This window comes from Aythya ferina (genome assembly GCF_964211825.1).
Source record: "Aythya ferina genome assembly, chromosome: 6".
In the NCBI taxonomy this organism is placed as follows: domain Eukaryota; kingdom Metazoa; phylum Chordata; class Aves; order Anseriformes; family Anatidae; genus Aythya; species Aythya ferina.
Window position 1 is genome coordinate 30,558,552 of NC_140303.1, and position 23,693 is coordinate 30,582,244.

Below are 23,693 nucleotides of genomic sequence, written 5' to 3' on the forward strand. Positions count from 1 at the left end.
CTTTCAAAGCTTTGTTTTGGTTGAAGTTGAAAGCTGAGTGATGAAAGAAGCGTTTGCTGTAGGAAGACCCAATTTTGTCAAAGTTTTCAGCCACGCTGTCATAATAATGAAGGTGCTTTCACACCAACCCAGTTAACACCACATTAAAGACCACCTGACTTGTTCTGAGTCATTTGGTGCTAACCTGATGCACAGGCTAGCAAGAAAATCAAAAATGTCTGTCCAGAGCATAGAGCCCTGGCTGACCTGCAGTTAAGGCACTTAAGGTCCTGGCCTCAACCTGCAGCAATACAGACACCCCTGTCTCAGCCACCCACAGAGCTGTGTTAGCTCTACTGGGAAGCTCGACAGACACCTTTTTTCTTTTTATTCAGTGCTGCCACAAGGCACAATGGTGCTGTAGGAAAACACAAGGGCCTGGCTATGTGCTTTGGAACAGGAGCAAACTTGGCAGGCTCGACTCTTCACCTCGTACTTGATTTGATACCATTAACCGGTCAGGCTGCGCCTTGAGAAGCTGAGCTATATTCTGCACTGCCGAAGAAAAGCCAGTTCACCACCACAGTGCCAAAGGCACCAGGCTGGGATCTTGAGGCAGATTCGCTAGTGGAGCTTTTAAAATGCCTGTACGCCCTGCAGCCAGCTCCGCTGTGCTCTGGGAGGCACACACCATCACAAAGCCGTGTGTGAAATCCAAAGAGCAAGAAAGGAACACTCAAGCTTTTGTGCCGCTATTGTACAGGAAGCATTTAAATACCTTTCTAAAAGCTAACAGCACGGGTAATCTACTCTAAAACCTGCGTAATTTAAACATCATCTGTCTGCAGACTGCCAAGTACAGCTTTGGGTAACAATTGTTGTCCCAAGCAGCTTTTGGAAAAGCTTCTGCCACTGAAATGGGGAGAAACATGTTTGAAAATTCACAAGAAAGTCACCATTTTAAACACATATTATTCCACATTATTATGTGCAAGTCAGTTTGTCCTTTCTCATCCCACAAGTTAAATACAGCAGGGTGGAGTTTTTTTTTCCCCACTTGCCCAGTTCCCTGCAGCAGATTTGGTCCATTGTTAAGGTTAGATCTCCTTTTTGCTTTGACATAACCAGCCTTATCCTGGTGGTTCCCCATTCAGCGCCTATTCTTGCTGCTGCTGAAGTCAGGATAAAGGCAGAACCAGCAAAAGAAGGGAACTGAGATTGCAGTGACAGGAGTGATTTAAGGTTTTGTTCAGCTGCTCAAAAAACTGAGCTCTCAGAGAACAAACCCCCCAGAGTCCAGATCTCTGCTGAAGGGGAGCAGGGAGGGCAGTGATGAACAGATCAAATGGGGCACAAACAGTGACAGATGATCTGGCTTTCCACAAAGCAGACAAAGTTGCTACAGCTGACACACAGGAATCACAATCACAGAATCGTTAGGGTAGGAAATGACCTCCTAGACCACCTGGTCCAACCATGCCCCTACTACCAACATCACCCACTAAACCATGTCCCTAAGCACCAGCTCCAACCTCTTCTTGAACACCCCCAGGGACGGTGACTCGACCACCCCCCTGGGCAACCCATTCAGATGTCTCATTTCCACGTGAGGGCACAGACCCTCCACAAGCTTCCTATACAGCTATTTGTTGGGCAAAGAAAAGCCCAACTTGAGCAACGTTTCACAAACCCCTTAAAAAAAAAAATCAACCACCCAACAGCAGGAACTGCAAACTGCAGCCTCTCCATCCCTTGGTGTCTCTGCTACAATGCCAGCAAGTTAGCAGGAGGGATGAACTCAGCTGAGGCACAGGGATAATCCCCTCAGACACAAAATGTGTTAGCTTGCATTCTTCACACGCCCAGGGAAGCAGGATTCCCCTTCTGCTGGGTTTCCATGGGTGGTAAGAGGAGGGAGGAAAACACATGGGTGGTGAGCTAACAAAGTTAGGAGACGCATTACAAGAGAGAGGAACCCAGGGAAGTGCACTCCCACTCTCCAGCACTGTTCTGCCACAGGGGAGTTTTTCCAAAGCACACAGAGCTCTTTAACATTCACCTGGCATCAACAGGGAGCGAGAAGTACAAGGCCTGGAGAATCACCCGGTGATGCCCACGGACGGGAGGCCTGTCACTGCCTCCACTGATTCCCACCCAGGGGGTAAAGGCAGCTTTCCTGAGCATACTCGCTTTGTGTCTTAAAGGGCAGAAAGCACAGGGAGATAACCAGGCAGTCAGGCCAGAAGATCATGGGCTGAAATTACAGATTTGATAATGAAGGTAGGAGAATGTTGTCTGACTTTCAGTATGCGGCCTGCAGGCTCCAAGGCCCACAAAGAAGAGCCACGAAGAGCAAGCTGCATGTTTGACATTTAATGAGAAGGCCAAACCTCTGGAAAAGAAAATTAAGGGCCCCACAATTCAAGAAAAGGTTTGAAACCCTGCTGTAGTCCATCTCTCAGGGGCAGGTATGAGACATCTTCATGAAGCACATTCCTCTTTATTTTAAAAGGCAAGGAGGGAGGGAACATAAAGAACCACAGCAGTAGGAAGCTTTATGTCCAAAAACCTTACAGAGATGTTTTCTTACCATTCCTGGGAAAAAATCAGGGGGAAAACAAGCAACCTCCCTTCCTTGATCCCCCAACACAGAGCTGCTCGAGGTGTCTGAACACGGCCCAGCCTGGTTACACGCCCTGTAGCATCCTGCAGCCAGCCTCTGACCTGCAGGCACCGTGGCCACGAGCGGGTGAAGCCATTCCTCCCTCAGCACACCAGGCGTCACCAGCAGGATGCGTGCTGGCCCACGCTGCTGTCTTCCCGGCACAGTCACATCAGCCTCCTGGGCAGCTCCTCTATACTAATTTTGGCTTGGCGTGACTTTAATAAAAATGAATCATGACAGCAACCAGCAAGAGCTCCATGGCTGCTGCTATCCACACTGCTACAACAGAAAAACAAACGCCGCACGTACACACTGCTCTGTGCCTTCATTCCCGCGAGGCAAGTGCCATCACCTAAATATTTCTGCTGTCACCTGTGAGAAAGAGGTGCAGGCACTGAGGCTACCATCAACAGCAGCTGCCTGGTTCCCCAGCCACACTGGATGATGCTGCAGGTATCTGCTTGGCATGCAGGACAGCCTTTCACAGATCAAACAGAAGCTTTTGGTATCTCATTACCAAGAGATGTGCTCTGCCTCCTCCCTTCCCCGGGGAGCCAGCCACGGACACAGCATAAAAGCTCCCTGATGGACCTGCCACAGGTCTCACTTCCCCTCCTCAAACAGCCCCGTGACTGCAGCTGAGCAAGGAGAGGAACCAGAGAGCTCCCGCCAAGGAGAACAGAAAACCAAGCAGGGAGGAGAGGTTTTTGTACCAGTTGGGTGTTCCCCTGCTCCCGAATTGCTGCTCAACCTCTTCTCCTCAGCAGCCACTGAATGTGGGTACTAGTGCTGCATGGCAGTATTTGTGCTGCATGCCCTGCAAAAGTATTAAATGCTAGGACTGCTTAACCAAAGACAAGTTTTAGGGGAAAAAAATAATAATAAAAAAAGATTTAGCTGTACAAAACATCTTCAACAGTGTTGACAGAAGAGAACAAAGGTTGCCCAGAGGAGCTGTGGCTGCCCTATTCCTAGAGGTGTTCAAGACCAGGCTGGATGGGGCTTTGAGCAACGTGGTCTAGTGGAAGGTGTCCCTGCTCATGGCAGGGGGTTGGAATTGGATGATCTTTAAGGTCCCTTCTCACCCAAACCATTCTGTGAAAGTCCCTTAGTCCCAGCCCACTCACTGCTTGTTATCTGCACCTGCCAACAGAGGGTCACATTCACACAATATTTAGATTCCTCTTGTGCAAACCTTTTTTCTCTTCCCACTCCCAGAGCAGGGTGATCAGAAACACCCCTGGCTGGGGCAGCAACCCCAAGCTGGGGGACACGCACCCCCAGAGGCTGCGCTATCAGTGCATGACACCCTGTGGGAGAGGCAAGTGCCAAGATGCACGTCCACACACAGGGCTGCAGCTCCCAACAAAAGGAGCCTCTGTCTATGGGAGGCTTTCAGCACAGCCACACCAGAGTCACCAGGGACCCATTCCAGCCATGCTCAGAGACAGGATGGGGGCAGGAAAGAAGAGCCTGGGCTGCTCCCAACCTCTGGGCATCGCTGCCTCGCACAGACAGGGGCTGCACAGTGAGGGACCCAGACCCTGAAGAAGGCTACCATATATCCTACAAAATACTCATAGGATATGAGCCTTCAGGCACTGGCTCGAAGATGCAGAAGTCATCTTCTGCAGTGGGCTTGTACACAACACGTTCAGAACTACTGCCACCTAATTGCTCCCTGGGGAGAGGGCTGATGGTTGCAGCTTCCTGTAAGAAACAACAGGACCCTCCCTAGAAGCACGTCCTCCAGCAGAGATGGATAGAGCATCTCCTCCACCCTCACTGCCAGAATGGAGCTGTGCTGCTCAGGGATGAGAGAAAGCTTTGCCTGGGCCTGGAGAATTAGAGCATGGAGGAGACTCTTCAGAGGCCACAGTTTCGTGAGGCTCTCCCAATGTGGCCACTGAAACAGTCACATTTCCCACTCCCTTTCCTGCCTCTGCATCACTGTCACCCCTTGTGCTAACCCAAGCACATCAGCGGCCATGTGCTGAACAGGATTGAGAAACAAACCTCAATTAAAAATAGCAATACCAATCTGGGTTTGAAGAAACCGATGGTTTCTGATTTCCCAATCTGGCTCACAAGCGGTGGAAGTGATTTTCCCAACAGCAGGGCCTGCCTATGCACTCTTGCAAAGCATTGGGCCTTTGCTTTCACTAAGTCACATTGACTGAGGATGGATCTTTGGCTACAGGGCTGGATTTCAGTGTCCGGGCAGTTTGAACAGAACGTGTCCTGTCTCTGCACGTGAAGTCCCTGGAAAACAGCAAGATTTAGACTTGCCAAACTTGTATTTCAACAGAGCTAAAAATTCATTCCCATTTCTAAAGAGGAAGAAATGCAGCCAAATCTTTTTGTATTCAAAGACAATCTGATGAATTTTAGTCTTGGTATTTAAATTTAAAAAAAAAGAAAGAAACAAACAAACAACAAAAAAACACTGTTATGCAAGGAAGATGGAAATAAATCAGCCAGCCACATTTTCAGGCAAACTCAGTCAACCTGAAAGTGTTTCAGGAACTAGCTTATTTACTGAAAACTTTGGCTTCACTCGCCAAGAGTTTTTGCCAAACCTCATTTTCTGCACACTTTCTATAATGCCTCAAAGGTTTTGCTGAGACTCGAGTTAGAAAAAGTGGGAATCTCCTGCTCTAAGCCACATACAGTATAAAATTATGCCACATGCTGTATAAAATTATGCAGATAAATCTGTAATGGCAAAATTCCAAAGTACTTTTTTGTGCCTAGCTTCCATCTAGCTGCCCCACAGAAAAAAATAAATGCCAATCCATGACAGACACAACTGGTTGGATTATCTACCAGAAAGCTGATACTGCCAGAAAGAAGATTCTTAAGGGAAGACGAAACTCAGAACCCAGAGACTTCACAGGCATTATAAGCTCAGTGTTTGTCACTGAAAGTAGGTAATGTTTATTGGTGGTGATAAGGGCTCATCATCACCAGTCAGGAGGGACCTCTGGAGGCCACCTGGTCCAAACCCCCTGCTCACGCAGGGCCACCCAGAGCAGGTTGCTCAAGGATGTGTCCAAGCAGTTTTGAGTATCTCCTGTGATGGAGACTCCACAATCCCTCAGCCTGGTGTCCACCAAGGCTCTCAGGTCCTTCCGTGCAAAGCTGCTTTCCAGACAGTCAGTCCCCAGCACGCACTGGTGCGTGGGGTTGTTCTCTTCCAGGTGCAGGACTCTGTACTTCCCCTTGCTGAACGGCACAAGGTTCCTTTCAGACCACTGAGGTCCCTCTGGACAGCAGAATAAACTTCTGGCATATCAGCCACTCCTCCCAGTTGTGTGTCAGAGCAACCTTGCTGAAGATACATTAACAAAGACATTAAACAGAATTGTACCTAGGATGTGGTACATCGCTAGACTCCACAAAGGTAGCAGCTCTGCAGAGAGCTGGTCTGGCCAAGGAGCATTTTGACATTTGCTTTGTGTTGGCTTTGTCAGAAGACTGTCAAGTGGAAGCAACTAAATGAGCAGGAACAAGACAAGGAAGAAAAACCCAAATTAATTCCCAGAATTAAGTGTGTCATCATTCAAAGGATGATACCAGCTGAGACACCCAAGTATGCAAGGTCCCTAATTTTATACAGCCATTCCAGTGCACAGACAGTATACTGCCCCAATCTCTAATTAAATTTCTGAATGAGAGAAGAGCCAATGCAGCTCGATGTGTGATCTTCTCACAACCAGAGCCCTGTTACTACATGCAGGCTGGATCACAGAGGCAGCGTCACTGGATTCTGGGAAGATGTTGAGTTGTCTGTGCTTTGGCTGGTCTGGAATGAGAGGAAAGAAAATCCAAAAAGTGAGTTGTTGGAGGTGACAGCAGGAAAATAAGGTTAAAGTAGGGGCACTTTTTCCTATAACAAAAGGGAGCTGGGAGCACAGCAGCACGAACAGGTTCCTTGGGGCTCCCTGGATCTCACTGGGGGAAGCCCTCCTCCTTGCAGGCTGCCCAATGAGAGCATCCAGGCCCGCAAGCACTTGGCTTCCTACCAAGTCCTGGGGATTACAGAGTGGAAGAAGCGCCTGAGAGGAGGAACTTGAATGATGTGTGGATGATGTTATCAAAAAATGCTCAGGTACTTTGCTAAGCAGATGAAGGGAGAGAAATACGTGCAGGATGAGCACTGATCACCAACACCCTGCCAAGGACAAGTAACCAGCCACAGCTGTTCTTCCCCATCAGCGCCCACCCACTGGGACATTTTGGGATGTTCCTTCCTCCCAAACAAGCACAGAACTTTCCTCCGCACCGGACGAACAATGCGCCACACAAAGCACTGGTGCTGCCCAGCGCACTGCCAGCACAAAACAAAACGCTGCCTTTCTCATCCCAGGCTCCAGAGCAGGGGCATAAACAAGCCAAAGACGCTTGTTTAAGGCAGGCAGCCCGTCTCTGCCGACCTTCAGCACCACACACAGCACAGGCATAACCAATTGCTGCTGCAGGGAGCAGGACAGTCTGATCGGCATTGTAGCAGGGCTGCTGGGAGAGCAGAGCAGGCAGCATGCGATGGCTCAGTGCGCTGGGCAGCGTGCACACAAAGATTTTTCCACTCCAGCACAGAATCGCTTCCTCTTCACTGTTTGCAGATGTCAGAATGTGATCTCTCAAGAACAAACGCCCCGCCTGTGGCTGTACAACAACGTACAGCAGGAATAAGAAGTGAACTTAAATTATATGTAGGTCAACACATTAAACATTACAGAAGGAATGGAGGAACTGTCACAGCTCCCCTTAAAACCAGGAAAAGCTGCACTGAAAATGTGCCTCTGTCCCAGACACTTGGTCCATACAGATCACGGTGCCTTTCCGTATCAATACCTTTCCTTTCTATCATAACAGGGCTAGCATTTTCACCAAGCCCCCGAGGAGGCATGATAAAAATCAAGCGCACGATTCCACAGCTCCTAAACGCTGCTCCTTACCACTGCCGAGACCACTGCGTTATCAGAGCACGCTGGCAAGATAAGATTTCTGACACAGGCGAGCCCAGCTTTTGCTGGAGGAAACAAAGACGTTGATTGTGCTCCTGGCTCCCTTTCAGCCTCCAAGAGCTGGGTGATGGCAGGATGAAAAACACAGCTTACTTTTCTAACCTCCAGTCAGCCTTGCACAGGCTGAATCTCAGCCACACAGCATCCTTTCCTTCCAGAAAGCAAGGACATGAGATGTGCAGCAAAAGCCAGTCTGCAGGGTTTGCAGACATCCCCAGGTGGTAATTCTCAAAGTGAGACTTACTGCTTGAGAGAGACAGGATTGAGGCATACAGGATGCATAACAATTAGTCCCAAGATATGCTAGCACAGGTAAATACACAGCGATTTCCCCAAACCTCTCATTTTGTAGCTGTTCGTGTACTGCTGGCCACAGCTAGTGCCAAAGCCCCACGAAACGAGCTGCATCAGTCCAGCATGCTTCCCTGCCAAGCCAAAGGCCAGGGGAACCGGCCGATCTCACGGCAGCAACTCCTCTTCCTCCTGCAAGACCCTTGCAGAGCAGCTACAGCTGAATTCAGCAGACAATATCCTGACTTGCACCTTTTCAAAAAAAAAAAAAAAAGCCACAGCAAAATCAACCCAAGCCATCCCTGACTGACAGCTAGAAGAAACACCATGGAGAATGACAGCAACAAACAGAAAGCAGATCAAGGGATTTGAGTAAAGCAGCAGCAGAGCCAGGCTGTGAAAGCACCAGAAAGCATCATACATCAATTTCCATCTCTCAGCCTGTTGCCATGAAAACAGATGCTGTTGTCATACATCTTCCTCAAGTTCCCAGCCACTTGGTAATGTCCCTGCTTGGCCTGGCCACAGCTTCAGGATAACACATTAAAAACCAATTAAGGTTGGTGCATGCTCAGAGTTAGCAGAAAGCCTACCATTACCAGTGGGGATAATAGCCTATGATTAAAAATCATCTTCAGATGGTTACTACAGCCAGAAAATTAAAGAAGGTTGTTAAAGAAGAAATTAAAGGGGCGAAGAAATGAAAGAATAATCTGTCTCATCACACACACCCTCTTCCATTTTTTAATCTTCTCATCCACTGACTTCTTACAGGTGAGAGCTCAGACAGGGCACAGAAGCCCACAGCTCTTTCAGAGCCCAGGTTTGCCCTTCCTGCATCTCCTCCAGCTGCTTCATTGCTGGAAAGACTTTATCTCAAAAGTGGGAAGAAACAGAAAGGGCTTAGATACATGCTCCCAGTCCAGCTCTGCTAAGCAACAATAACAATACAATACAATAACAAACCAGAGGAATTGAACAATACATTCTTCCTGAACAGGGTTCATCTCACTCCAATTTTTTTAATTTTTTTTTTTTTAGGGTGAGGGACATTAATCAAGTCTTCAAGTTCAGAGGGTGCGAGGGAGCTGAGGTTTACATGAAGAAGACGTCAAAGTGCCACAGCCCCAGCAATAGCTCAAAGGAGAATGGAGAAGGAAGCAGGGGAGGCAGCAGATACTGAGTATGACAAATGCTCCTCCCCAAACAAGCGCTTGTTTCTTCTGATAAGGAGGAAAAGATGTTTTGCTTTCTGTTCTCCACACTGCAAAACAATAATTCCTTGACAAGGAACTCCTTGATCTTCAGCATGATGGAACTGAAAATACCAGAATCGCTAGGTTCTTCTCTGGCCCCCTCAGCCCTTGTCCCTACTCATTCTGCCCAAAAATATCCCTCTCTGCTTTTGATACCCTTCTGCATCTACGCCATGCCTGTCTTCGGAGCCGTGCCACCCCCGGGGCCTGAGGAACATGCTGCAGGGCCATCAACTGTCCCTTCGCCTCGGGCTGCCCATCAGGCTCTCCAGCAGCATTTTGTTTCTAAGGCCTGCCGCTTCCCCAGCCCCCTCGGCAGCCCCCTCCTGCTTTTCATTCACAGCCCCATGTACCACGGTGAACTTCCACTCCCCTGGTATAGCAGCCCGTGGTCCTGTTCCTGTACGGGGCCAGGGGCACAGGTATTCGTGTCCCATGGCTGGGAGGGCAGACAGCGAGCATTGTCCACGCAGCCCCAGCTACCCATCAGCTGCCATTAATCCTCCTCCCAGATAATCGGGGTAATGCTCTTTAAGCACGCAACTGCGGCAGGGCAGAGCCACTCCAGCTGCAGTCTGTGCTAGAGGGCACGGCGACCCCGCAGGTAATGGCAGTGGGAATATCGCGCTCCAGAGCCTCCACCCACGTAGCCCGTTCATGGAGCCAGCTCTGCAGAACAGAGCTGGAGCACAGCAGAAAGGGCACTTTTGCTGGAAGAGCGTCCTGGCTCACCCTGGGACACCTGGCTGGGTAAGCACCTTACTGCAGTCCTGCACTGACACGTTGCCTCCCCTCCTCCGCCCACTCTGTGCATCTTCTCACCTAATTTAAGAGTGATTTTGGATGGAACATTATTTATCCCTGTGTGGAAAAATCATCCCGAGAAGACCTAGCAGCATCTTTTTTCTGCTCTCCTGGCAAGTTGTTCACACATCACTGGCATCCAGACTGCACTGCAGATGTCAAAGCTGGTACTTGTGATGGTAAGGAGTCCTGGCTTCTCTTCCAGCGTCCCAACAGCCTGCATTTCTGAAGATTAACCACTCCCAGCAACATTCACTTTTGAGCACAAACTGAAAAGGAGGGTTTGGGGAGAGGGGACGGGCTTTGGCACCCATCACAGGGGAAACCACCTTGGTGCAACACAAACCAACAGAAAAGATACTGCAAGCACCCAAACACCGTACAATCAAGGTGGCACGGAATTGCTGTATCATTTTGCTTTCCTTTTTATCCCAGAAAGAGGATCAGTTAAATTTCACTAATCTGTGCAGCTGTGGGCTCAGATTCTCCCTTACGTGCGTGCATTAAGCCCCAGTTAGTTTACTACAGGTACGACAGCGCTGGGTGAGGTTGTACCACGTGCAACCTGCTGGCCTGACCCCGAGGCTCACTGGGAATTCAGCCTGGTAATCAAGGATAAAGGCACCACTGTTTCATTTGAGAGTTAGCAACTTATTTTTTTGCTGCCACTTACGTTACAAGTGAAATAAAACCCGTAAGGAAATGGGGGTGATGGGAGAGCTTTACCTGTCAAGGCAGGAGACTAACATTAAGGATGTGGTTTCTTAACTACAGCTAAAAAACCCTCAAGTGACTTAACAAAATGACCAAGATGTAGCAAAAACCCCTTTGAAACTGCTCTCACAACAACATATGGGACGGTAAGAGTGAAAGAGTGGTGCAAAAGCACAACAAAAAAAGCCAGTCACGGAAATAAGTCAGTATTAGCCAGTCAGTCTAAACTGCAATCTGAGCATAAGCAAAGATTAACTTAAAAATCTGTATCTTAATACATATATTACACATTAAATACATACATTGTGTCTTATAATACGTTGTTGCAAGAGAAAATTAACCCACCTTCTGTATTTCTAGTATTAGCCTTCAGAAGAACTGTTTCCCACATGAAAACAGCCATCCTGGAAGTTAAGGAAAATACACGGCACATCTCCGGTATGCGAGAGCTATTTTCCTCAAGGCAGTTCTGCAGTTTGTTCAGGAGGACACAAATAAATCGCCAAATCTCAGGATGTTGTGCAAGCATTACCTCTCCCCACCTCTGTGCAGGGCCTATCAGTGGAGCAGAAGTTCTCCTCGGTAGGTAACCACAGGCCCCAGCCAACCTCTTCCCCCAGAGGGCATTAAGAGGGACAGCTCTCGGACATGCACACAGTACTGACCCAAATTTTTAAGTTCAAAGAATTTGCAAAGGAAGATTTTTATCCCCTTGACCATTTTCAACATTTCAAAGCGTTTCTCCTTTCACCCAGGGTTTTTGCAGCTTAGCTTCTTGCATCTTTCAAGCCTAGATTCAGTGATGGTGTGGTGGGACCAGCGCTGTGGCGGCAGGGGAAGGCCATTTCTCGTCTTGCCAACACGGTGGCGTGGCTGGGTCAGTGCAGGCACATCACACTGCTGCCCACACTCACATAATTGCAGCTAATTGTCCATGCCTAAGCCATTTGAGCACCTCCAAGCCCAGGTTCCTTTTAAACACTCCTGCTGAGATTTAGGTATCAAAGCAGAGACCAAAAAAGCAGACAACTATGGAGCTGGGTTGTAGCTGCGTTGAAGCTGGGTAGCTCATAATGCCAAATGGCAGCACTTAATTCAGCTGGCATCAGTGTGACATTCCAGGCACCAGGACTTGAGCAACATCCACGTCTATTGCTTGGGTACGCATTTAACATCGCTTAATTAAACCCTATCTATAGCCGACAGTAACACTAGTAAGAGGAACAGATAACATAAATAGTGCTGTTTGCACAAATCCCCCTTCTCATGTCCTCCGCCTCCTCCCCAGCAACCCTCATTTTAAGTGCTGATACATTTGCAAGAAGTATTTTTATTTTTATGCAGCCACTGATGCAAAATGAAGTAACCAAATCAGGACAAAACACAAAAGGCATTTGGGGCCATGCTGAGCTGAAGAAAGAGATAAAGGAGCAGGTGTGTGCTGGAGGAGAGGGGGCAGAGCAGCTCTTATAAGGCAGAGCCATGAGCAAAGGGACTCCAGAAGCCACAGGCTAGACGCAGAACCCTTAAGAGGCTAGGAAAGCTCCTGTAAGGGTTGCTGGCTGCCTTGCTGAACAGGGATGGGAATTTCTGAAATGCAGGATGGATCTGGAACATGTAACACACAGCTGGGCAGAGGGAAAAGGCAGACATCTGGATCAGCAGCTGGATCTCCCTGAGTCAGAAGGAGACAGCAGCAGAGGATCAGACGCAAAAGAAAGCTTTAGGAACGCTGCCCTCCACGGCCACGTTGGGATACGGGATGTGGCTTGTCCCAGCAAAGTGGGAACATGTGGAGCAACACAGATGATTATCTCTTGTTGCTTCTTCCAAAGCGAGTCACGTGTTATCCTCTAGTGAAAAAAATCTGGAGTCACAGACTACAAAAAGCCAGAAGGGAGCAGCTTTTGAACAGCTCTTCTTTTCCCCCGAGAGGCCTGCCTTCAGAGGAGTTGTAGGATGAGTAACAGTAAATTTGAGAGCCTGGCCTGATGGGCAAAGTTCTCCTTCTGCAAGCGGGTGTAAGCCCCCGGCTTCCTTGCCAATGTACTTGCTAAGAATTTGTCCATATTGTCATCGGAAAGGAAAAGCCCCACGATGCCTCCCCGCAGGGAGCCTCCTCAACAAGTCAGGCCCGAGCTGGAGATACAGGATGGGCTGCTTCCAAGGCACCCCACTTAAATCCTCCCACCCCAGCTCTAAGGACCCAGCAGAGCAGCCCAGCTCTTTTCACCTACTAATACCCACAGCCACACCGTAATGTCATCCAGCCCTGGTAATGCTCACTTCCTTCCGCAATTATTTATGTTCACTGAGGGTCAGGGAATGAAGAGCAAAAGCCTCCAGCTTGGCAAAAAGCTCTAAGTCCAGCACTTGACTCCAGTACCCATCTGCAGACAAGCCCTAGTCTATAAGCAGCCCGGATGCAGTGCACTGATGCAGCACCCACAATCAACTCATCACATCACCCTCAGTTTTCTCTGACCTTGCCCTTCCTACCATGGTCCTCATTCTCCCCTCTCAGCCCCTGCACATACAGCTGCTCTTCTTCTCCAAAGAAAGCCAGTCTCTCTTTCACAATTCCTGTGGCTTATGCATTTTCATGAATTTTCCGACGTTCAAAAACAGCCCTGCACCCCTACCTACAAAACCACCCTTACTGAACCTCTGGAAAAGTTATCTAAAAAGCAACTTGAATATGGATTCTGCTGAAATAAAACAGAAGCATCTTAACTAACCGAGGCTGTCCAGTACTTACATTGGAACAGTTACAGGATGGGGAATGTCCATTTTCAGCAACACATAACGCGGTCTCAGTGCTGGTGCTAACAAGCAGCCATGCCGGCTGCACGTCACAAGGACGAATGTTATCAGCACGGGTACTTTCTTGCAGTGGTTTACGTCCATTAACACACAGCTAGGCTCATTTTGTAATGGCTACTCAGCTTAAGGAGGCAAAAGAAAAAAAGTCCCCAGTCGCGTTGGCTCAGTGTACAAAGTAGGTTGTTCATTCCTCCACTGAGGAGCCTATACCTTGAGGAGCATTTCCGTGCAGACCCCAAATATACTTTTACATCTGAAAAAAAAAAAAAAAAAAAAAAAAACAACTTTTCCTGAGCATTGTTTCCCTAACAGAGCTTGGCACTTTTCTCACCATTTTTTTTTTTTTTTCCCCCAAATCTGTTTCCAAAGTAACCCTTTAAACATGCTGTCCCCTGGCACAACTCGCTCCCCTTTCTGGTCTTGTGTCAGAATCAGTATTGGGACCAGATGGGCCACGTTCCACCACCCAAAGAGGATGGGATGAAGGAATCTGCCTTGGACACTAGCCTACTGCATGACAATTCAAACATCATGCACTAAGCATACAAATTACAGAAAATTAATTCCCTGCATTTCTTTTTTCATATACTATTTTCCCCCTCACATTTTTGCTCCTTTTATCCCTCATAATGGCTGAGGAAGGAGGGATAGAAATAAGTTCGGTCCTTCTACACTCAGCCTCCTGGAACTCGCAGTGTCACAAGACTTACCACAATTTACAGGAATGTGTCACATGCAAGGGTACCAAAGAGCTACACCGTCAGCATTTCTGTTAAGGAAGAAGATGCAGAGATCTACACCATCTTCATATCCCAGCCTTTATACTTCATAAAGTCTGTGTGTTCTGCATACATGCACATCCATCAGTGGCGCCATTCCCAAGGAACCCAAGGGGATACAATCACTCATTCTGCAGATACCAATCAGCTTTGAGCTGAGTTGGTTAAGTGACACATTATTGTTTCTGGCCTTATCAACCGTGCGATCATGCCAAATGGCTTGAAGAAAAAAAAAAAAACAAAACAAAACAAAACAAAAAAAAAAAACCACTTTTAGCTCTGTTTTCAAACACTCTAGTCACTGTAAGACTGAAGTTCCCTTTCCCTTCCTGCTGGCAAGCAAGTATTGCACTTCTGCCTAATCCAGTTTGAAAGCAAAGCGCTAGGAAATGCCCAGTGAAACGTGTTGGTACTTCAGCTATTCCAGCCCCTCATCTCCCTCCTGAAAAGGTAACTTAGAAGAAGACTGGAAACTAGCATATCTCTTAGGCAATTCTACCAAAAAGTTCTAAACCTCCTTAAAATGCATAAAACCAACACGATCAACAAAGAACTGGCAAAAAAATGAAATCACTTCCAAACAGGTTACCAGCTTTCTGAACCCGCAGGTCAAATCTTTGCAGAGAGGCCAGGCTTTGATATCTGCGTATCATCAAGAGATTAAACGCAGCCCGTGGTTTTACGGCAGGATTAGATGCTGTTAAGCTCTGCTTTCCTCCCTGTTGGTAAAGTTTGCACTCTCCATCCCGCCTGGCAGCCTATATTAAGAAACTGCCACCCAGACTTCTCCTTTCTACCGAGGAAAGGGGCAAAAAGAAAGGCAGCACTGCCTAGCTTTTGTGACTCTCCTAAGTGCCTCTCAATTAATGTGCCCCTCTAGAAGTGCCTAATCAAAGGCTTTAACCTACCAGCCCCAGGGCTGAGCAGGCTTACTCCAGCACATCCTAAATAGTAAAAAAAAAAATCCGTTACACACGTGTACTTGTGTAGGGTTTTGCAAGCATATGACCTGTTCCTCAGTTCTTAGAGCTTGCCACGGCTGCTTCGTAATGACTGAGACCTGTCTAGGTCTGTGTAACGCCCTGAGTCTTGGCTTCCAAGAGTCCTTCAAGATATAACCGGTGGCCAAAACCCTCTCGAGTGCTCCCAGCAGTCACAGAGGAACTTGGGAGGGAGAAAGGTGGGGGAAGAGAGAATAAAACAACTGTGAAAACTGTTCAGGTTGGGCTGCTCCTATTTGCATTTACCAGGACAGCTCCTTCAGAGCACAGAAGTGCAAATCAAAGCTGTGCTTTCTGAGCAGCAGCTAAGAAACTACACAAGCAAGTTGGCAAAATAAAACTGCAACCTAAATCAAAAAAAGATCCATTAATCCTATTTTCTGCTAATTACTGTATTTCCTTTTTTTTTTTTTTTTCCTAGGAATGAGGGACTGGACCTGTCCTGCAGCACTCGTCAGCTTTGTGAAGATCAAGCAGCTCCAGAGGCAGCAAAGCCAGGAGATGTTCCAGGGGACACCTGAGCTGTCCAAGACCCATCAGTCACTCGCATGCACCTGCTGAAAAACCACCTGCCAAGATTTATCTATCCCCTGCACCACTGCCAACAGTCCAAGCGTTTCTGCAGAGGTCCCTCGCTCCTGTCCTGGCAACGTTACGTGCTCAACTAATAGCGTGTTTAAAATAGATTTTAACTAGCAGGACAATGTAAATGACTCTCTTCTCTCTTCCAGTCCCCTCCTCGGAGAAACGACCCCTTTCAGCATGAATATGAACACCGGAAGGGTATTGCTTGCACTCACACATTCAGTACTGCAGGTGTTGAAGAAAAGCAAACACGAAGTCCCTCAAGAGAAACCTAAAGCACAGACTGACGTCAAAACGGACCTTGGTCCCTACTCCACCTGCCAGCAGCTCTCCTAGGAAGCTTTATTCATACTTCAGCACTTGTTCCCATCTCATTACTTGCAGGTGGACAATGCAGACTCCTGGCCAAACCCAGCGCAGAGCAAGGCAGCCTGATCCCAAAGCAGGTCTGCGCTCCCTGGCTTTGCCAGGGCTTCCTAAAAGCCCCCCGTGCTGAGCCCTCAGGCTGCAGCCAGGTGAAGACTGGGTTGCCAGAGCCCGTTCTGCCTGGGCAAACCGAGTGCATCTCCACGATACCGTCAAGCTGCCCGTGCACATTCGTGGGGAGGAGGCCAGACCCGGCACGCACAGGTAGGCAGCCAGCACTGTAAGCTGAGCCCTGCGAAGGGCAGGACTCACACGGCACGCGGCTCAGGTGTCCTGCCACCACCACACAGGGGAAAAAATAGCCTCGCTGATAGCTGTCAGCCTCAGTCACCTTCTTGTTTCTCTGACAGTTTCTGGAAGAGGAGCTTTACGACACGTTTGGGCCCAAACAGCAGGATCTTGTCAGTCTGCCCACAGGGTCAGGAATTAAACAAAACCTGCATTATTTGTTACTATTGCCTTCCACCCCAAAACCCCAGTCCTGCAAGACAGCAAACACCTCAGGCTGCTTTCCTGAATGGTTTGGCTAGTTATGTGACAAGAGCACTTGTGATGTTGCAAAAAACAACATTTGTGGCTGGAAAAATCAACATGCACGAGGGACGGAGAGGACAGACAGGTCTGAAGGCACCTACCTGACTGATGAGCTCTGCAGCACTAAATCTAGTCTGCCTAGAGCCTCACCAAACCTCTGCACTGGAAAAGAGACCTCACAGCCACTCTGTGAACCTGACCTCACAAGAGCTGTGCTGAAGTGGACTGGCTGTCAGATCAGAGCTCACGGGGCTGAGAGTGAGCAGGAACACGTCTGGGCCTTTTCCAACCACAAAAAAATTCATCCATCCATGAGATTCTGCTTAAAAGACAACTGCTGCCAACGCCGCAGACAGAGGGGCACCTTCAGCAGGGCAATGTAAATGCCCTGCCAGTCAACCCATTCCATGGCAAGGAAACATGTGGAGCCTGGTTTCCAATTTCGCCTCCTCCCTGCCCCATGCAGATTACCCGATACCCAGTAATGCAGCCTGAGCTCATACTGGAAGCATCTGTACGTGAGGGGCATGAATTCAGATCTCTCTCCAGTGCCTGTTTTCCAGCAACCTCTAGACACAAAGTACCTTTGAGATTCTACCTGTCACGTTAGCCTTACCCTCTCGAGAAACCAAGCCAACACGAAGAAGCCCTTTCCTAGGGAGCTCTCCGGGAGTTTAAAAAAAAGTTTCATGCCAGATCATCAAGAGAACTCCTGCAGCTTGTCAGGCTGTCTCACATTTTGTACTTCCCTGATTCAACAAGGTTAATTGCCACCAAACCGTCCTATCCTATGCAAAGCCAAGTGAAAACTGCAGAAGCTTTGAAGCTTTTTGCTGAAGGATCAATCAGGACGGAACTCCCCTCCTCCCAGCCAGGTAGATGTGGTGCTGGCTTCTGAAGGAGAGAGCTTTCTGCATGCACCCTGCTGTGCTTAAAACCTCCTTTCTGCAGAGGTTCCACACAGCTGGCAGCCTCCTGACAGCAGAACATCTGCATTTACACGTGGTTTAAGGTTCTTGGTTGCTGTTCCTTGATATAGATTCCCTCTTTCAACAGAAAAAAGATTTCAGGCCAGGTGCTCTCACCTGTCATGCTCCAGCTTCTGGTGGGTTTTAAGAAAAAAAAAAAATAATTAAAAAAAAGTATCTTCTGAGAGCAAGCTTAAAATGCAAGCCATGCCTCCTGCAAACTGTGTTCCACTCAATTCACAACCTTCTCATGTTCACAGCAAATGGATATCAAGGGAAGAGAAACAAAGCCTAAGATCCTGGGAAAGGAAAAGATCCTTTCTGGACATTCCCTTTGCTACTGAAATTGTTACATGAGAAAAATTAATTTAAAAAAGAATTGGGAAACCAGGCCACATCAGCCTGCCAAAAGCACTCCTCTGCCTTCCTTCTCAAGGCCAATGTCCTTGGCTATTTCTCATCGCCAGGCTGCAAATACTTTAGTGAAACCTTTGGTTTACTGGCATTCATATGATTTTTTGCTCTGTAGCTGACAGGGAGCGAGCACTGGCAAGCCTAGCTCTAACCAGCTAGGCTCACAGCAGCCCTGCGAGGCCAAGAGCACAGTCCAACTCCTCGGGCTGTGCAGCCAGAACCATGCTCTGACGGAAGGTTTAATTGGGGAAACTCTGCAAAGATGCGCAAGGGTAAACATCGCTGGGATAAAGCGAGCCAGGAACAGAAAGCAGAAGTGACATCTCATGGTAACACAACAAGGCAATGAGTGGCAGGGTCTACAACCTCAGCGGCACCCCCGACACAAGGGGGTTTGGACAGCTGAACTTCATCAGGTCCTGGGCCAAATCCTTCCCCTTTGGTGAGGGAAATTGAGGGAGAAAAGGGGATGCACTGACGTGTTGGTACAGAGTAAAAGAATGAAAAAATACGACAGTCTATTACCACGGCAAAAAGAACAACCCCACAGAAACCTGGTTTCAGATCTCTAACTTGGCCCAAATGAAAACAGCAAGCACAGCCCCTGCAGGACACACCGACTGTGGGAAGCTGCGACATCTAGAAAGGGAAACACAGCTCATCCCGTTCCACTCCTCTCCACACACACACACAAAAAAACCTCCAGAGAAAAGCCCAATGTCAACTTCACAATTTGTCTCCTCAGAAATGTCTATGAATCTCTGAGTAATTCAGATCCCTGAGCCCACCTCCCTGCAGCCAATGCCCTTTTTTCCCTGCTCTGAATCCCCGCTGAACCTGCTGGGGGAAAGCAAGGAGCTTGATCCCGGGACGGGGGGCTCCCGCTGCCAGCCAAGCAGCAACAACCCGGTCCATTTGCTTCGTGAACTCAACCCACTCCTGGACTGTCCCAGAGAGAGCACCTGACACCAGGACTGCAGCAAGTCACTGAGATGTGATTTTATTTTGTTTAAAACAGAAATGTTTGTGCATGTGCAGATTCACACATCCAAGAATGGGACACTCTTCAAACAGGATGAGAACTATGTAAATAGGGAGGATTTTTAACATTTTCCAAAATATAAGATAAAAACTGACTACGGAGAAACATAAATTTTAATTGAGATTACAGACATAAAGGACAAAAACTTTCAAATCCTTATTGTCAAATACTCATTGGCAAAGTTAAAAGAGCATGCAAAGACTGGGCTCTCCAAGATACTACGACACTGGAGGCATTAAAATTTTACTCCGTTTTAAGAAGCTGAAAACCTATGAAAGGCTCTGAGCTCAAAGTCCAGGTCTGAAAATGCTTCAGATAACAATAGGATGAACAAAGTCCAACTCAGCCCAAATCTCCTAGCTGTTGAGAAGGATGATGTACAAGTTCGCAATAGTTGCAAGAGTTCTTTCGGCCAGGTACACTCCTCTCAACAGATGCATCAACTTATTGATATGTTTCACTGGACAACAGGCAAATTTTGGCCAAGTATTACAACTTGAGGCTACATTTAAATAAAGAGAGGGGTTAAAAGGGTGCACCACCCCTTTGCAAACAGCACAGTCAACCATTCTGCCCCATATTTCCTGTTGAATCGAGAAAGTGCCTTCCAAAAATAGCTTATAGTTTTGCTGAAAGGCTCAAAACAAACAGCACTTCTGAAAGAATATCTTACATGCTTTACATAATAGCCATCTCAGAAGGGAAAAAAGGATGTGTACAGCGTTTCAGTGTGAATTCTGCATTGAACAAAAAGACATCATTCTTTGCTTAACACAAGGCTTAAATTCACCATGAAGGAAATTGCCGAAGTCAAAGCCTTAGGGCCGAAGTTGGGAGGGAGATAGCACTCTGAAGGAAAGAATTTTTATCCTAAATTCGGATTGAAAGAGGCTACGTCAAAGGAACACTGTCAGCTTGTTTAAGCCTCAATTTATTCTTGCCTCAAAAAGGAAAGTTCAAACTCATTTAGCTTCCCTTCAGAAAAATCCAGTATTTTTTTTTAAGTGCTTCGTCTGTTGTGCACCCAGGCATACCTCTGCAGGTTTCTGTTTAGCCTTTTCTCTTTTTTAAAGACCTGGTCCTTATCTCTCGATGTGTGGTTTAACCTTCCTGATAAACAGCAGCACGTATCTACAGTTTCAGATCAAATGCCACAGTACTAATACCAGCATCATGCCATAACCACTGACGTCTTCACTCCGTGGTCTACTGTGCCTTTCCTCGTAAGTTGCAAGCTTGCATTAATGTGCTTGTCTTGGTGAGAGCCTGTCCCCTCAAGACAACTGTAAAATACCAAATGCTCCATAAAAGAGGACTTGTTGGAGACGAAGTGCCAGCAGTATGAAGGAGCCAGTCAGATAAACCACGCAATGCCTTTTTGCTTCTTCTTTTTTTTTGAAGAACCGAGAGAGCAAAGCTGCATCGTTTGTATTCGGATGGCAACAGCCAAAGGGCCTAGAATTTGCGTCGGCTTATTAGGCAAGCGCTTTGGGTTTTGTTTTCTTTTTCTCCTCAGAGGGAAACTCGCTGCGTGAAGCGACAAACAACCGACTCCACATCATGCGAGCCCCCTACAACCCGCAGCAAAGCTCTTAATTGCTATTGCTCCCATATCCCCTTACGGTGACTGGGGATGAGCAAGGACACATGATGGACTTCCAGACTTTGTGGAAAACTCCTCCTTTGGGAAATGCACCTGCGTGTGTGTTCAGACAAGAGGCAGGAGAAGGGCCCGCCAGCCGCATCGATACACGCAGCAGGTTCAGCAGCAGGCCAGGAGCCCAGCCTGCACCACCTACCTCAGAATTAACCAAAAATATGGTTGCCATCTGGTGGCTAGAGCACATCAGTAGCCGCAAGGAGCTCGGGGTGCGCGGCTGCACACCGGGGGCCGGCTCTGCCGCCCTCTCACCCCCTGCAGCCGCAGCCCCGGCTGCTGGAGCAGGGCAGGCAGGGGGCAGCCGCCGGGGCTGCTCCTCGCCCCCTACATTTTAGAAGCACATCCCCAGCCCCAGCAAACCAGCCCAATTCCCTGGCGGCAGCAGCACCAGCACAGCGTTAGGCCCGGGAGGCTGCGCTCGTCCTTCACCCCAGCACCTTTCGCAGACCCCAGCCCTGCGGGGCGGCCAGCACAAACCCCCCCCCGGCTGCCGACAGGGCAGGGGGCTGGAGGACAGCGAAAGGCTCCGGGAATCCCAATCCCACCCCGCAGCACCGCGCCACCGCCGAGCCTCCCCCTTTCACCTTCTCCTGCGCCCGGGTCAGCTTCTTCTGCACGTTGCTGGCGATCTTGCCGGCCGTCACCCCCTTGCTGCCCAGCTCGGCCATCTTGTGCTCCTCTCCCGGGCAGCCGGCGGCGAAAGGGGGGGAAAAAACCCGGCGGGAGACAATGGCCACGGCCGCCGCCGCCGCCGCCTTTTAAAGGGACCGAGCGCGGCCGCTCCGCGCCGCCTCAGCCCGGCCGCCCCGCCCCGCCACCCGGCCCCAGCGGCCCCCGCAAGGCCGCAGCCGGGCGTGGCGGGGGGCCCGGGTCCCCTCCGTGAGGGGAGAGCCCTCCGTAAAACCTCCAGCCCGAAAGGAGGGACCCTGAGGGGGCTGCAGCTGTGGCCGGTGCTGCGCATCGGTCAGATTTGGGCTGGCAGCCCCGTGAGGGATGGTGGCCGGGCATGGTGGCTCACGGCCACGCTGGGCTTCGATGCTTTTCAGATTGTACCTTTGAAAAACATAATGTGACAAATCGGTATGCGAGTGAATCAACCCCCCTCCATGTAGAAAGCAAGCTGAAATTCCGGATTTCATCCTGTAATTTTGTCTGTGCCTCACGTGACAGCTTACTGTTGGCCCCAGGTAACTGCATCACCTCAGCTTCTTCTCTTTGAAAACTGCAAATAATCAGTTGACCGGCTCGTTCACAGGCACATTAGGGTGGATAATTACTTTGCACAGAGCTTCCAATGTGCTGCAGTCGCAGCTTTGTGCTCGCTTTTGGTTTTGTACAACGAACTGGATCCAACGTGGCTGCAGGTGACGGCTGCTCCAACTCAGGAGTCGCCGCGCTGCTGGAGTGAAGCAGCACTGCAGAAGACATGGCAGTGCCAGGCACCTACCAGGAGAAATCCAGCCATGACTGCCCGGAGTGCTTCACTCAGCTGGGTTCCCCCAAAATCCTGGGACCTCAGCCTGTGTGGTGTTTTTATTCAGTTGGGACTAAACTGCTCGCCATCCCCAGCCCAGGTGTGTACACATCCTGCCTCTTACCTGCAGCGAGCCCGTACTTCCTGGCCACGTGCACTGCAGCTGGTCCTGCCAGAGGGGCTTCAGCCTTCTCTCTCCTATACCCACCAAGCAAATACTTTCATGAAGCACCGTTCCTTTACAAGATAGGACAAAGTTCTGTTTCCCGGAGCACAGGAAGCCACCTCAGCGCTCTTATTCAAATCCTCACGCTCAGCACCAAAGCTTCCTGCAGTTCCACACACTGCAGTGTGGTCAGGCAGTGGGGAAGCTTCCTTCCTCATCTGCTGCTGAATGCTTATTGAATTTTGCCTGAGATGGCATCTGTTCTGGGCATACCCAATAACCAGTACAGCATCAACCAAAGCAATGCTCTAGAGACAATTTAGGTACCTAAGGAATTTGCATTTGTCCTTAAGATGAAGACTTGCATCTCTTACACCTATTTGAATTGAAAGATGGTAGTAAAACCTACTTGTATTCCAAGATGATTTCACAGTCTTAATTTTGCCAGATGAAAACCGTTATCTCTGGAGTTTCATATACACAGGGAACAGTGTAGCGGTCACTACTGCAACCTAAAGCAACAGAAAAATGTTGGCAGTGATTACTTGAGAGCTAGGCCAGATTTTTCATCTTACATTTCATTTATTGTTTCCCCTTTCTGCTCCAGTACTATTTCTGTTCATTGAGAACTTGAAATAAAAACAATTGTCTTGCCAGAGCCCTTAGAAACTGTGAGCAGAGAACCTGTCAGCACCTCTTTGTGAGGCTTCATGATATAATGCCTCTGCATTTCTTATCTCGTGTGACAATGGCATTTAAAAACAACGAGTAATAATAATTAAAAAAAGCCCTAATTCAGAAACTTGCTTGAATCCATGCTGTACCTCAACTGTGTTAGTAGGCATACTATTTAATATAAATATATAATATAAATATAAGTATTTAATAAAATACTTAGGCATGGTTCAGCTGTATATGCAAATAATGCAGTGATACAAGCTATATTCAGACTCAAGTGCATACATGTACATACCTGTGATACCATGCTACATTGCAAACTACAATTTTATTAAATTCCTTTCTGGCTTTGCATTTAATGTCCGTAATTGAGTCTGTTTTTCTGTAGATTGGCAATTGTGTGT

The 23,693-nt window shown here is 48.4% G+C and overlaps 1 protein-coding gene across 9 annotated transcripts in view; it reads right to left on the reverse strand.

Annotated features, from left to right (window-relative positions):
• BIN1 (bridging integrator 1) overlaps positions 1-21,770 on the reverse strand; it is an 86,997-nt gene extending 65,227 nt beyond the window's left edge. For 5 of the 9 annotated variants that reach the window (XM_084524233.1, XM_084524230.1, XM_084524228.1 and 2 more), the window contains exon 1: positions 21,556-21,770. In XM_084524233.1, coding sequence (XP_084380359.1) covers positions 21,556-21,639 — 84 coding nt within the window. In that variant the 5' untranslated portion in view covers positions 21,640-21,770. The remainder of the gene's footprint in view (positions 1-21,555) is intronic. The other 4 variants (XM_084524231.1, XM_084524229.1, XM_084524226.1 and 1 more) reach the window with 1 other exon arrangement.
• Positions 21,771-23,693: the final 1,923 nt, after the last annotated feature.